At 60.5% G+C, this 13,175-nt stretch overlaps 2 protein-coding genes across 2 annotated transcripts; one reads left to right on the top strand and one right to left on the bottom strand.

Moving 5' to 3' along the window:
- Positions 1–2,324: 2,324 nt before the first annotated feature.
- On the top strand, positions 2,325–5,711 carry A1Q1_01886 (uncharacterized protein; the record flags this gene model as incomplete). Its single annotated transcript, XM_014324894.1, has 1 exon — positions 2,325–5,711. The coding sequence occupies one exon, from the start codon at positions 2,325–2,327 to the stop codon at positions 5,709–5,711; it is 3,387 nt and encodes a 1,128-aa protein (XP_014180369.1).
- Positions 5,712–7,227: 1,516 nt separating this feature from the next.
- On the bottom strand, positions 7,228–10,675 carry A1Q1_01885 (uncharacterized protein; the record flags this gene model as incomplete). The annotated part of the gene is made up of 2 exons (XM_014324893.1): positions 7,228–10,539; positions 10,604–10,675. The coding sequence occupies 2 exons, from the start codon at positions 10,673–10,675 to the stop codon at positions 7,228–7,230; spliced, it is 3,384 nt and encodes a 1,127-aa protein (XP_014180368.1).
- Between the last annotated feature and the right edge of the window lie 2,500 nt (positions 10,676–13,175).

Here is a 13,175-nt window from a genome sequence, read left to right as displayed (position 1 = left end):
GGGTGGACGGCGTAGTAGGCGTTCCGGGCCAAAGTATCGATACAGTGAGCCAGCCTCCGCTGAATAGCAAGCTCAGTTCGTCGGACCGATCGCAGTGCGAGTCACACGACAGCTCGGTTTCGACAGAGCCCGCATACTGCTTTTGGTTGTCTCTTCCTCAATGCCTCGCGCAGCTCTTCCCTCATGTCGTAACACCCACATTTCCGAGTGCGAGGAGAGGTCCGTCGAAGAAGAGCATGATGCCTGTTCCCATTAGCAAGTTAGCGCCTCGCCGATATGACGTACCCAGGATGAAGAACACCACTCCGAATGACACGAGCGCCATTCCAATCTCTGTCACTGTCAGCTAGCGAGCTCGCATTTCCAACTTACTTTGTCTGTCGCTGAGCCACATCGTGCTTATTCTGTCTCGATCGTGAGGGGTGGAGAAGCAAGTGAGGAGTGTTAGGGCGCCGACGCCGAAGCAATGTGACGCGTTTCAACCGAGTTCCACCTCGAAGTTCATGGCGTGCCACGTGGCGCTGCAACGTCAGTGTTGGCTGGTGTTGACGAGGCCTGGACCTCGAGGATAGGCGCGAGGCACCCATGGAGTCGGTGGGTGAGTCATAGGCCTGCAAAGCCCAAGAAAATCACGTGCCGGTTTGGAGGAATTGTGCGTTGTGGAAGATTCGTCGCTGGAATCATCCGAGCGCGGTTAAGCTCAAGCATCCCTGCTTCGCTAAGGTTGGAAGGAACGCTGTCACCTTCGCTGGAGCTTGGGTTAGACGTCAACAACCTCCGCTTCTGTCATCAGCTCTGGCCCCTCCCTTCCTGACACTGCGCATATGTTTCCACTAGCTCCCGCTCTGTCTGCTCAGATATCCCTCTATAGACAGCCTGTTTCTAAAACTGCGTGACCCATGCGCTGTCCGATGCGGGGCAGGACATTGGGTTCGGCCTCATACTCGAGCCCCGTTCGGGGTCCTCGACGGCCAAGAGCACCCCATTCCTCAAGCGAACAACGTATTGCGTACGGACACGCGGGACTCCTGACGAGGCTGTGTTGATGGACGTGCTGATCGAGCTGACCTAATCGGTTGAGCTGTCTGCCTGGCGTGCATGGGTGGGCAAAGGGTTGCGGCGTTGCGGGGTATGGGTAGACAGCTGTCCCAGCACGATGCACAGTCGCCGGCGGTGCGCGCCGATGTGCCGGCGAGCAGAGCACGGCAAGCAGGGTGCGACTGTGGTGGTGACCTCATTGTGACTGTTGACCCTGCGGGCTGCCCGTATCCGCAGGCTATGACGCTACCTGGGTGGTGGTTGCAAAGCGCGAATTTTTTATTAATCGAATGCTATTCGTCGATTACCGTTCGTCATTAGCAGACACTGCGATATTCATAGCCTTTCCCCACTTGCTGCGGTGATGGCCCCGGCGCCTTGTCGTGCGAGGTGGGGACCTACTGCATTCAGGTTCACTTCACCTCATACTGGCCTCACCCAGGTCAGCTGGACTGCTGCCCATTCAGCCAACAACCGAAGGCTGGTTATGGGGATGCTCGCTCGACCTGCGTGGAGAACGGAGAGAAGGCGGCCGGCTTACGTCGACCTTGACCCCGCTTTGACGCACCGCAGGACATGGCAAGGGGAAGCGTTAACCCTGTGCACGAGTCTATCCTATGCTAAGCTCTGATGCTTCCCCGAACCCAAGGTCCCCGGAGGCTTACTTTCGAGGGTGACAGCTGCTTAATGGGTACAAAGTAAGAACGGCACGTGTCTAGGGTACCACAGGGACTGGAAGGGGCCCGGCGCAGGACAAGGTCGACGGCGGCCTGCGTTTGGAGTGCTGATACGCAATCACAGTCGTCGCCAAGGAATTCTTACGGCCTTTAAAGCTCCCTCGGGTGCTCGGCGTCGTCCCCGTGGATACCTGTTCCCTCCTCTTGCTCCTGGCTTTCCAGCAGGGTGACAGCTCTGATTCTCTCCTCATCCATTCTTGCACTGTCTCCATCATTGGCGCCGTCTCCTCACTCATCTCTACTACGCCGGCTCCTCCCCATACGCTAAAACACACGCCTTCCAGCAACTAGTCACGACCGATTGAGCGAGATCTGCGTCGATCTGTAGGATCACCGCTCGCCCTATTTACTCGAAAGCTCACCAAAGTCTAAGAGTGGGTTCGATAAGCCCTCCGCAGTACCGTAACGACATCCCGGACTGTTTGGTCGCCGTCCGCACATTTTCCAGAAAGACAGCTCCATCTCCACCTTCCTTCACGACAACTCCTCTCTGCGACACATTTCTTTGCATTTGTTCTGATTGTCTAAGCCACAAACGGCCAATTCGCCATGGTAGCGGACGATCCGTTTCACGAGCCACCTGAGACGCCACCCCTTTTCACCACACGGCCCTTATCGACTGGACCTTCCCGGCCGATCCTTCGAGTCCACTCTGAAAATGATCTCGCTAGACCCGAAGATCATCAACACGGCGTAGGGCACACACAGCAGAACTCGGGCGGTGGATCCGGATCACGCACACCCGCTCGTCGTGTGCAGTGGACGACTGACCACATTGTCAACCTCCCGCCGCTGTCCTCGTCGCCCAAGCCCGAGGAGGAGCACGAGCTCCAGAATCTCGGCGCCGACTCTGACGGTGTTGCCACCCACACCGTCCATCCGTCGAATCTTCCCGATGTCGACAGCGCCCTCGAGCGCTTCCAGCGCCGCCGCAACCGACCGAGCCAACTGTCCCTTGCTTCCGGTGTCTCGTCCGCTGACCTAAGCGACATTGCGTCCGGGGATGCAGACGAGGAAGACTACGACTATCGACTAGACGTCGCCGGTGAGCGCGAGGCTGAGGCTGCTCATCGCCACCCCTTCCAACTCCACCATCATCATGGTGCTCCCGACGCCGAGGAGGGTGAGCACAACACCGAGCAGGACCTCCTGGACAACCCTCTCCGTGAGAACGTCGACCACTATGTCCCGCTGGGAGAGACGGACGGTCTGCCAGGACAAGCGGCGCAGGATCTGGCAAAGGCCCATGACATTGTGCGCGCCCACACAGGACGATGGGCCGGCCTTCGACGACGTGTGATGCGCGGAAGCGTCAAGAGGAAGGGCTCGGGTGACGACCATGCCGAGAAGAACGGTCAGTCTGCGGATGTTAATGAGAAGTCCCGGACGAGCACCGACACCACTACGAGCGACCGACCTCTGAACCCTTCCAATCACGATCTCGATGCGCATCTCGGCGGTACGAGGAGTGCTGCCGGCGCCCTACCACCTGGCGGACCCACCTCTGTACTGGGCACGCTGCTCCAGCTGCAGGCTCTCGAAAACGACCACTCCCGTCCCGGCACTGGCGTGTCAACAGCGACAACGACAGCCGTCAACTCGGCGGCTACAACCCCGACGAGTTCACGACCGCCATCGTTCACTGATTCCCCTAGGGAGGAGATTTGTGACCCGATGCAGACCTCTCAGCCCGTCTCCTCGGGTGACCACAGCCCTCACGAGCCTCACGCACCGACACCGGTCCGGCCTCATCATCACCGTGGATGGTCCATGTGGTCGAGAACATCGTCGCCGGACTCAAGCCACTCGCCAGCGTTTGGGAGGCATCACAGGACGAAGAGCGCCCAATCCCTCGCCAACCGTGTCGCCCAGTCCGACCAGGGCTTCTTCGGAACGCTCAACAAGTTCCACAGCCACTTCAATGACCGACCGAAGGGTGCGCGATCCGCAGGAGGCACTATCGGTGGCCTCGTCGCCTCGACTGGAGCCATGGCAGCCCCGCTCGTTCCCGATCGTGCAGCCAATGTCATCAACCCCCGTCGTCCAGGAGTTGTTATCGACAAGTACCACCTTGAGGAGCCTGCCGTGCGGCCGACCCGCCGCTCTGTGGCCTACGAGACTAAGAGTCTACCGGGCACACCCATGCGGGTCTCCTCACCGCCGCCGCAAGGATCGTCGCCTAACAACTTTGCGGACAGGACGCAGAACAACAGCGAAGACTTCCTTCCCCGCCACAAGTCGGCCGACGACATGCTGGCGATGCGTAACACGCAGTCCGAAAAGGGCTTACCGACGTCCGATTCGATGTCGACACTTACGACCGGGGTGCCCACCGCGCCCCTCTCGACGCCTGCAGAGGGCCCCATCATGATGAAGACGAGCAAGCAGGCACACTGGAAGGTCCCGACGCCTCTCAAGTCTCCTGCGACTGGCCTGAAGAAGGCAGAGAAGTGGGTTGAGCATCGCGCTCCGCTGTACCGCCCAAAAACCCGCGAGTCGAGCATGACCGAGGAGGAGAAGGACAAGGCACGCCGACGCAAGGAGCTCAAGGCGAAGAGGGAGCGCGAGAAACGCAAGGCAAAGGAGCGGCAGTACATTGTCCGCCACGTCGCCCAGATCATCTTCCGGCAAAAGTTCCTGCTCCAGCTTGCGCGCGCGCTCATGATGTTTGGCTCGCCCTCGCACCGTCTCGAGACGCAGATTCAGGCCACGGCTAAGGTCCTTGGTCTGAACGTGCAGGTCGTGTACATTCCTGGCGTCATGCTGGTTTCCTTCGCGGACGACAACACGCACACGACGGAAGTCAAGTTCTTAAAGCAGCAGACGGGTCTCGACCTCGGCAAGCTCCTTCTGGTGCATAACATTTACTGGATGGTGGTCTACGACAAGGTGTCGGCCGAGGCGGCGACGCTGCAGCTGGACAACCTCATGCGCTCACCGCCCGAATACAACTGGTGGCAGACGATCCTTATCGCCGGTCTCTGCTCCTCGTTCATCGTCATCTTTGCGTTCTACGCGTCCTTCATCGACGCCCTCGTCTGTGCACCCCTCGGCATGATCATGGCGGGCGTGCAAATGCTTGCGGCCAAGAACGACCTGTTCTCCAACGTGTTCGAAATCGCCATCGCCACGCTCATCTCGTGGATCGCCGCCGTGCTCTCGCGCACGCGCGTACTGTGCTACACAGCCATGGTGTCTGGCGGTGTCGTCCTGATTCTCCCCGGTTACATCGTGTTGACTGGAGCGCTCGAGCTCGCCGCGCGCAACATCACAGCAGGCGCGGTCCGAATGGGCTACTCGGTCATTTACTCGCTCTTCCTCGGTTTCGGAATCTCCATCGGAGCCGAAATCTACTCCAAGATGTTTGGCGAGAGTCTCGCGACGGCCAAGAACTGGGACTGCTCCCAGACTCACGACCCTAACAGGTGGTACCAGATGACCCCGAGCGGGTACTGGTACTACCTCTGTGTGCCGGCGTACGCACTCGTACTCTCACTGCGCAACCAGCAGCCGTTGTTCGCCAAGGAGCTGCCCGTCATGGTCCTTATCGCGTGCGCCGGCTGGGCCGTGAACCACTTCTCGGCTTACGCCTTCGGTGGACGTTCCGACATTGTCTCCGCCCTCGGCGCCTTCACGGTCGGTATTCTCGGCAACATCTACGGGCGCTTCTTTAGCAACGGCGCCTCCTTCCCCGTCATGGTCACGGGTATTCTGCTGCAGCTTCCCTCCGGTCTCTCGCAAGGCGGAATCTTCAACTTTGCGGCCGAGGGTAACGAAAGCAAGAACACAACCTCGCAGTACAGCCAGGGCTTCAGCGTGGCGCAGCAGCTTGTCTCCGTCGCCATTGGACTTACCGTCGGCCTCTTCGTCGCGGCCGTCGTCACCCACCCTCTCGGAGGAAGCAAGCGCCGCGGGTCCGGCATTTTCTCCTTCTAATCCATCCTCATCCATCCCATCGCCCGTGAGGCCCATGGCCCACCCGCGTCCTGTGACTATAGAACATCTAGATTCCCTTCATTACACATTGCCACGCCTATCCACACCAAACTTGTAGCATCTCAATCCCATGCATCGTTAGCAACACAGAGCGAGGGCCGTGAGCGAAGTGATGTCGTTCCAACATTAGGACATCGCACCGCCGCCAGGTCGTCGAAGAATAGAACGCGGCAACGTCGCGGCGCCACACACGGACACAAGATTCCAGCCCCACGCGTCCCCACCGAGCAACGCCGTGTGCGGGGCTGGGGACTACGTCTCTACAGAGTGAGCGTTCTGGACCCGCAGACCCGCAGACCCGCAGGCCCGCAAACTCGCCGCGCCGCAGCTCCACAGCCTCACCGCTGCGGCCCACGGGCTTCGCCGCTCCAGACCCGGGCCCCGGCGGTGTCCCTCCGTGGTATCCTGAGGCCCTGATCCTGAGGTGGACAGTGAGACTCCACAACGCAGGCGGACGATGAGCTCCCTGACTTAGAGCGCTCGGCGTCTCAGCGTTCGTCTCGGCGTTCGTCTCGGCGTTCGTCTCGGCGTTCGTCTCGGCGTTCGTCTCGGCGTTCGTCTCGGCGTTCGTCTCGGCGTTCGTCTCGGCGTTCGTCTCGGCGTTCGTCTCGGCGTTCGTCTCGGCGTTCGTCTCGGCGCTCCTCTCGGCGTTCAGACCCAAGGCTCTCAAGGCTCGGCACCGACTCCCTCCAGCCCCCATTGGCCCCACCCCAGGGCTGGAGTTCCTCAGTGTCGAGCGCGTCAAAATGCCCCGAACTAGTGGACTGTTTTCTGTACGAGTGGCTGTTGCTTGCTTCGGCTTGCTTGGACCTGCTTCGGCTTGCTTGGGCCTGCTTCGCTTGCTTGGGCTCGCTTCACTCGCGATCCCTCGCGATCCCTCGCGATCACTCGTCTGCCGCAAACTTGGCGCAACTTGCCGCAACTGGGAGTAGGCGTGAGGTGTCATGCCCTGCGCTCCATCCCGACCACTCGGCATCACGTACATCTCCTGCCTCATTCCGAGATCTGACACAGCACTAACCCCTCTAATCCTTACGTTTAGTTAATTACATTGTCTCAGCTTAGCGGCTCCGCGTCTCCGCGACCCGGCTTTGTTTCACGCCATTAACACCACGAGCAGAAAGTAGACTTGGACAGAAGGAAAACGGGTTAGGTTTCATCATCGTTACACTGATCGTACATAACACAAGACATGAAGTAAGTGTTGACTTGCTGGCTCGTATGGTATCTCCAATATCAATATTGAAATGGAAAGATAAAAGGGTCCGTTTGTTGTTTCTGCCGCTCATGATCGCGCAGAGTCATGAGGGCGAGGAGTTCAGCGCTCTTTCGGGCGTTGGTGGCACCAGGGACCGAGGCCGAGGACGCCGAGTGGGCGCGGGTATCGAGATAGGTTGGTGATGGCTTCGTTACACGTGTGTGGACAGTTGACAAGAGGACGAGACACGTTCTACCACTAGAGTTCAATGATCTCGCCGGTACAGCGCCGGCAGCTGTGTCGGAAGTCAATGTCGCACCCGGGCGCCACAGAGCCGTACTGCCGGTCGCTGCGCGACTGCTTGACGAGCGTCGTGAGCTGCCTCTTAGGCGAGACGCTGGACGGCGTGATGGATATCAGCGGCACTTGCGGCGGCGTCGATCGACTGAGGTAACCCGAGAGGAAACTGAGGCCGAATCCCGAACTCGCGAGCTGGCGCTCCGGTGTCGTCTGCGCCGGTGGTTGCGAGGTGTGCGTGGAGTGGGTCGAGTATGTCGTGTGGGTCGTGTGCGTGAAAGACGAGAGCGAGGGAGGCGGACGGCCGATGGCGCTGATGGGGCGGGGGCGGCCAGTTCCGTTGCTGGTGTACACGGCCTTAGTGGGAGAGATGGGCGTCACTAGGGAGCTGTTACTGTCATCAACAACGAACGGCGGCAGATCGAACGTTGGCTCCGTGGGCGACGGCTGCGCGGTTCCCCACCCTAGTCCGCCGGGGACAGAGATGCTCGGAGCAGGTCGGACAGGGCGGGCGCGGGACAGACCGAAGAAGGATTCACGCTTGCTCTCGCGGCTGCTCTTGTCGACCGGGCCCTGAGGGAAGCCCCAACCACCTCGCATGCGGATCAAGTTGGGGTCCTGGTTTTCCTCGTGGCCGTAGGCTTGGTTGTAGGCGCCGGCCTCGAGACCGTACTCGTAGGTGTCGACGTCGTCGTAGATATCAGCATCCTCGTATGCCTCGGCAGGCGTCGACATGGCACCAGAGATCGAAGCCATGTGCTGCCTCGACTTTGGCGTCGACGGAAGTTGGTGGGGCGACACGTGAGGGGTCTTGTGCAGGGCGTCGAGCATGGCCTGCAGCTCAACTGCCTGCGCGACCGCCTCAGCCTTCTCCTTGCGCTCGCGCTCAAGGGCTGCAGTCAGGCCGAATAGCTGCTCCCTCATCTCCGCAATGAGGCGAGCTTGAGCGGCTTCGTGCTCCTCGGCGGCAGAAGGCCGGCTAGGCGCAGCCGAGGAGACCGTCAGCAGACGGTCGCCCAGCTTGCGCACGCGTTCCCGGAGTACAGCAGATTCCCGACGTTCAGCCTCGTACTTGTCTTCCAGGCCCTTGCAGCGTTTGCGCCAGAGGTCAACGTCTTCCCGAAGAGCATCGCGTTTGAGTTCCATGTCGATGTGGTCGCGGCTGTCCCTCTTCGTCCAGAACGGGCTGTCAAAGCTGTCGCGAGTATTCGCTTCGTCGTCGCCGTCCTCGTCGGCTTCGCTGACTTCTCCAAGCACACGGCCCGACGTGCCAGTGAGACCGAGGATTAAACTCCTGGGACGCGGACACGAAGCACGGCCCATGGACCTGGTAGATCCAGACTCGTCGATGGATGATGTCGGCGATAGCATGTCCTCCCCACGAGAGCTTCCATAGTCCCGAGACGAGCCGCTGCCGCTGTCGTCCTTCTTGTAAGAGATCGAGCTGGTGCGCGAAGCACCGCCGCCGCGCGGGTAGGAACCGGTCGATAAGGGCCTAGGCTTGCTGGGGCTGGGTGTGGAGCCAAACCAGTCCGTCGAGGTGTCCAGAGGACGAGGGCGTCCACCTGAACGGCTGGCCGATCCAAACCCCGCAGGACTCTTCGTCGGTGTCTCACGCGACTGGGCGAGGGTACGCGAAAAGCTTTGCAAGACATCGGGGTTGGAGCTGCGACGGCCGGAGGACGAGACGGACGAGACGAGATGGAGTTGACGAAGGCGTGAAGGCGTTGGTGCTGAAGGCGTCGAGTCGTCGGCTGACAAAGTCATGTCGGATGGCGCAGCTTCAAGCTGGTGGGTGCTGTCCTCCTCTTCCGCCGCCTCCTCAGACTCTGTTTCATCCTCTTCAGCCAACACGCCCAGGCCACCATTCAGAAGCACGGACGAGGGGCGTGGAGTGGGCTCCGGGAGGTCAAAGCTGAAACCAGAAAAGGGTGGCTCCTCCTTAGCTTCGAAACGCTGCGAGACAGCCGTCCAGCGATCAGCCTCATCGAAAGTCGACCAGGGTAACGGAGACGAGATGCCAAACGAGCTGCTCGAAGCCGAGTTGACGGTCAGAGACGAGGGGCGACTGGACGATGCGGCTGACGTACACGTAGCAGACTGCGGCCGGGAAGAGCTGGTCGACAGATCATCATCGTCGTCGTCGAACGAAGGCAGAACGATCTCACCCTTGCTCACGTTTGAAGCGGGAGCAGTGGGTGGGGTCATACCCTCGGTCAGCTTGTCGAGGGCGCGGCGGCGCGACTCCTCCTTCTCCTTGTCACTCGGCTCAAACTTGAGCCGCGAACCGGTCGTAGGAGCAAACGAACGGCGATCCGTTGAGGCCGGAATTGTCGGTGATGAGGCGGCAGAGGCGCTGGTGAAGTTGGGAGACGGCAGCCGCAAAGACGTGGGTCGACCTCCCAGCTTGAGGTTCGGTAGAGAGATCGACTCGGACCGATTGTGGGAGTGGCGCTTGCGGTGAGGCTGGGGAGAAGTGGACCTGCTGAGTTCCGACGAGAGATCGAGTGGAACCGGTAGAGCAGCTGAGGACGACATGAGACGTGCCGAGAGCGGTCGGCGGGGAACAAAGGGGGCCGAGAACGAGTGCGAGGACATGTGCGTTGTGTCGCGGAGCGAGAAGGACGTCGGCCGGCGACGGGTGTTCATCTGCTGCGGAGCCTTGGAGCCGAAGCTCAACGAAGACAGGCGGTTGATGGCCGCCTCCTCCTCATCGTCGTGGTTGTTCTCCTTGTCCTCGTCGCTTCCAGCCAGACAGCCCGCCTGCGCAGGGGGAGTTGCAGGAGTCGTCACAATTTCCCGAGGTGCACCCTTCGCGTGATCCGCAGAACTGCACGGTCCTTCACTCTCACCCTCAGTCCCTTCGTCGGTCTGTTCACTGCTGTGCTCAAGAGGCGGCACATCGAAGAGCCCCATGACACTGGGACGGTTAACTTGCTCTGACGTGCCCGAAGTCGGTGCCTGTCGGGGCCACGAGAAGGACGAGTTTTGGCGACGATGAGATGAAAGAGCGCGACTGCCGACTCTGTTATGTCTGGGGCGAGAGATGGACTGGCTAAAATTAAAGGCATCCTGGCTCGCTGCGGGTTTGGCCGGCTGCGAGATGGACTCCTCCATTGCCGCTTCACTCAGATCCGGGAGCGCCGCGCCATTCGGCACTCGGCGAGGCAGAGGGAGCCCGCTGGAGCTCTTCGACGGTGAGGACGATGGCGAAGACGACGCATGCGATGAGGAAGACTGCGTGGTTGATTTTGAGGCGCGGTATCGTTTGAGCTGCGGACATGTGTCAGTCTGAGGAAGCTATTGAACGCGTAAGGATCAGCGCAAGACAACTCACCTTTTTCTTCGCGGAAGACAGCTTGTGAGCCCTCTGGGCGTCGGACTCAACGACGGTAGCGGCTGTGGTCATGGTTGCAGTTTCTCAACGCTCGGCGAGCACACGAAGCGCGCCGACGAGGGTGGCAAATGCCGATCAACAAACTCTTTTCAACGTGCGCGCGCGTCAAGGTCGGGAGCGATAGTCGGTGCGCGAGATCGGTTGGGGTGAATGATGCAGGAGCGGCGACCGAGCGCGTTTGGTTATGCGTAGGAAAGAGAGTGTGGATCGAAAGGAGTGACGACGGTCGGCAGGGGTGGACGAAGGCGGAGTGTGGTGTGTCGCGAGGTGACCGAAGATGAACAAGGCGTCGGTTCCAAGTGATGGTGATGGACGATGAAGAAGAACAAAGAGTCCGGGAGACGCGAGGAGCGGGTGATGGACTAGTGGTCAAGATGAAGATGACAATGCCCGGACGCTGGTGTCATTGATGGTTCACTGGTTTCTGTGCTTCGCAAGGGAAAGGGCAGGCGCCAGAGCCAGAGCGATAGGGGGACAGGGCGAGGAACCGTGAGGCAGGACCCAGGAGTGCAGGAGCGAGGAGGATCAAGGAGTGCGCCGGCCGGACTGGCAGGGGTTGAGGATTGCAGGAGCGCAGGATTTCGCGCGCGCCGGGCGAGCTCAAAGTGAGCGAGTGAGCGAGTGAGCGAGGTCAGCCAAGCGCTAGGGAGCAAGTGTCGGTTCGGAGACGCGGTGGTCCTAGCTCGACTCAGTCCCTGGACCGGAGTACGCCACGGCCACAGGTGGTGTGTCAGTCGCCCAAAGTCGACGCGGGGTGCTGAAAGGGTTGGCCGAACGAGCTAATGGGAAGCGTCGCAACCGCAGTGGATGTCGTCGCCCGGGCAGGCAATGGTGCTGGCGTGGAGCAGGATAGTGGCGTTGAGAAAGGGCGACGGGATGAAGTGGTGGTGGGCAGAGGAGGCAAGAAAAGCAGCGAGGAAAATGAATGAATGGGAGGTGAATGAGAGGTGCAAGGAGGAGGAAGGTGGTTGCCGGTTGCAGGATCGGGGGCCAGGGTCAGGTGCGCGGTGGATGAGTGGTGCGGAGTGGCCGGAGTGGCCGGAGCCTTGTGTTGGTCTTGAACCTTGTACGAGGTCTGGCTGGGCCGGCCGGGTGCAGGCTGCGTGCTCTGGCCTCGGGTCCTGCGCCCAGGTGACCGGACAGATGGACACTCACCAGGGGGAGACGAGGCCGACAGGGTTGGCGTCCGGCAAGAGACCGCCCTTAGGCCCTTTCCATGTACCCTGCTTCCGTAGCCCATTCCCCAATCCTCATAGGCCACCCGAAACCTCAGCCACTCAACTCGTTTAGCTGACGCGACTGACCGCGACCCTCACAACTATGCAGCGTCTCCGCCCGCCAGCTTGGCCTGCTGATCTGCTGACAGACCCAGACGATGCGTGGACTTCCAGGTCCAGGTGCCAGGTACCTCTTGCCTCCTGAGATTCCTGATCCCGCTCGATTCAACCAGGGCTCCCATCCGACGCGTCCCTCCGCCATTCCTGGCTCACCTTGAAACTCATGTCTTCTCCATCCCACCACACCCAACCTCGCCCAAGCCCACTTTTCACCAACGCGTCCCCCCATAGCCCCTGCGCTCTTGCCTCCAGTGCACATTTACCTGCTTCTTCTCTTTGCTCTTCCAGCGCGCCAGCGCGCAGTAGGTGGAGACTCAACCGGTCCCTCAGCCGTCAGCACCCTGGGAGGACCATCTCCCCCCTTGCCTGCGCACCTGATCGTGCCGGTGCCGGTGCCGCTGGATGCTGCGCTGGTTGATCATGCAAAAGTCTTCCTCGCCGCATTGGGTATGCCGCCGGCCGCCAGTGGAACACACGGCCCGAGTCTGGACTTGGGTCTTGAGGTACCGATCGCTGCCTTGGGCGTGCCGCATCTCCACTACCCGATAACCTAGGGCGTTACTATATTCCGCTACAGACTTTTCCCTAATACTGCAACGCCGAGTAATTCCAGGCACGGTCAGGCACAGCCTGACGTGTACATGAGGTGGACTGTGATACGCCATGTTCCCTTACGTCAGGGTCATTTGCTTCCGCGACGCCACCACGACTCGTTGCAACGAGTTGCAACTCATGTCCTTGCAACTCGATCCTTCTTACAAGCCGCCATCCACCCCGAAATAACGCGTTTCTGACCAATCTGACTGCAGAAATGGACTCCGACGAAGAAATAGTCCTAGGAGCAACCCCTGAACGATTCCTATCGGACAGAGAAGCCGCAGAACACGACCGGGCCGTTGATGAGGCACGTGACAGGTTTTGGGCCGAGGTTCGTCTCCACGACGAACGGCGACACCGCATCTCCAACAAGCGAGCGCGCGCGTACGGCAGCCCTCAGTTCGACAGCATCCTGCCCCCCATCATCACCCCGCGCGCATCCCTGATCCTGAGGCCACTTTGCCACCTGGTGCCACCATACCTCCCCTCTTCCCTCCCTCCACTGTGCGTCACCTCCACCGTCGCATTGCGTGACCTTGGATGCCCGGTGGGCAAACCGTCCGACACTACCAGGGACG

This window comes from Trichosporon asahii (assembly GCF_000293215.1).
Source record: "Trichosporon asahii var. asahii CBS 2479 unplaced genomic scaffold scaffold00050, whole genome shotgun sequence".
NCBI lineage: Eukaryota > Fungi > Basidiomycota > Tremellomycetes > Trichosporonales > Trichosporonaceae > Trichosporon > Trichosporon asahii.
This window is presented reverse-complemented; position numbering and strand designations above follow the sequence as displayed.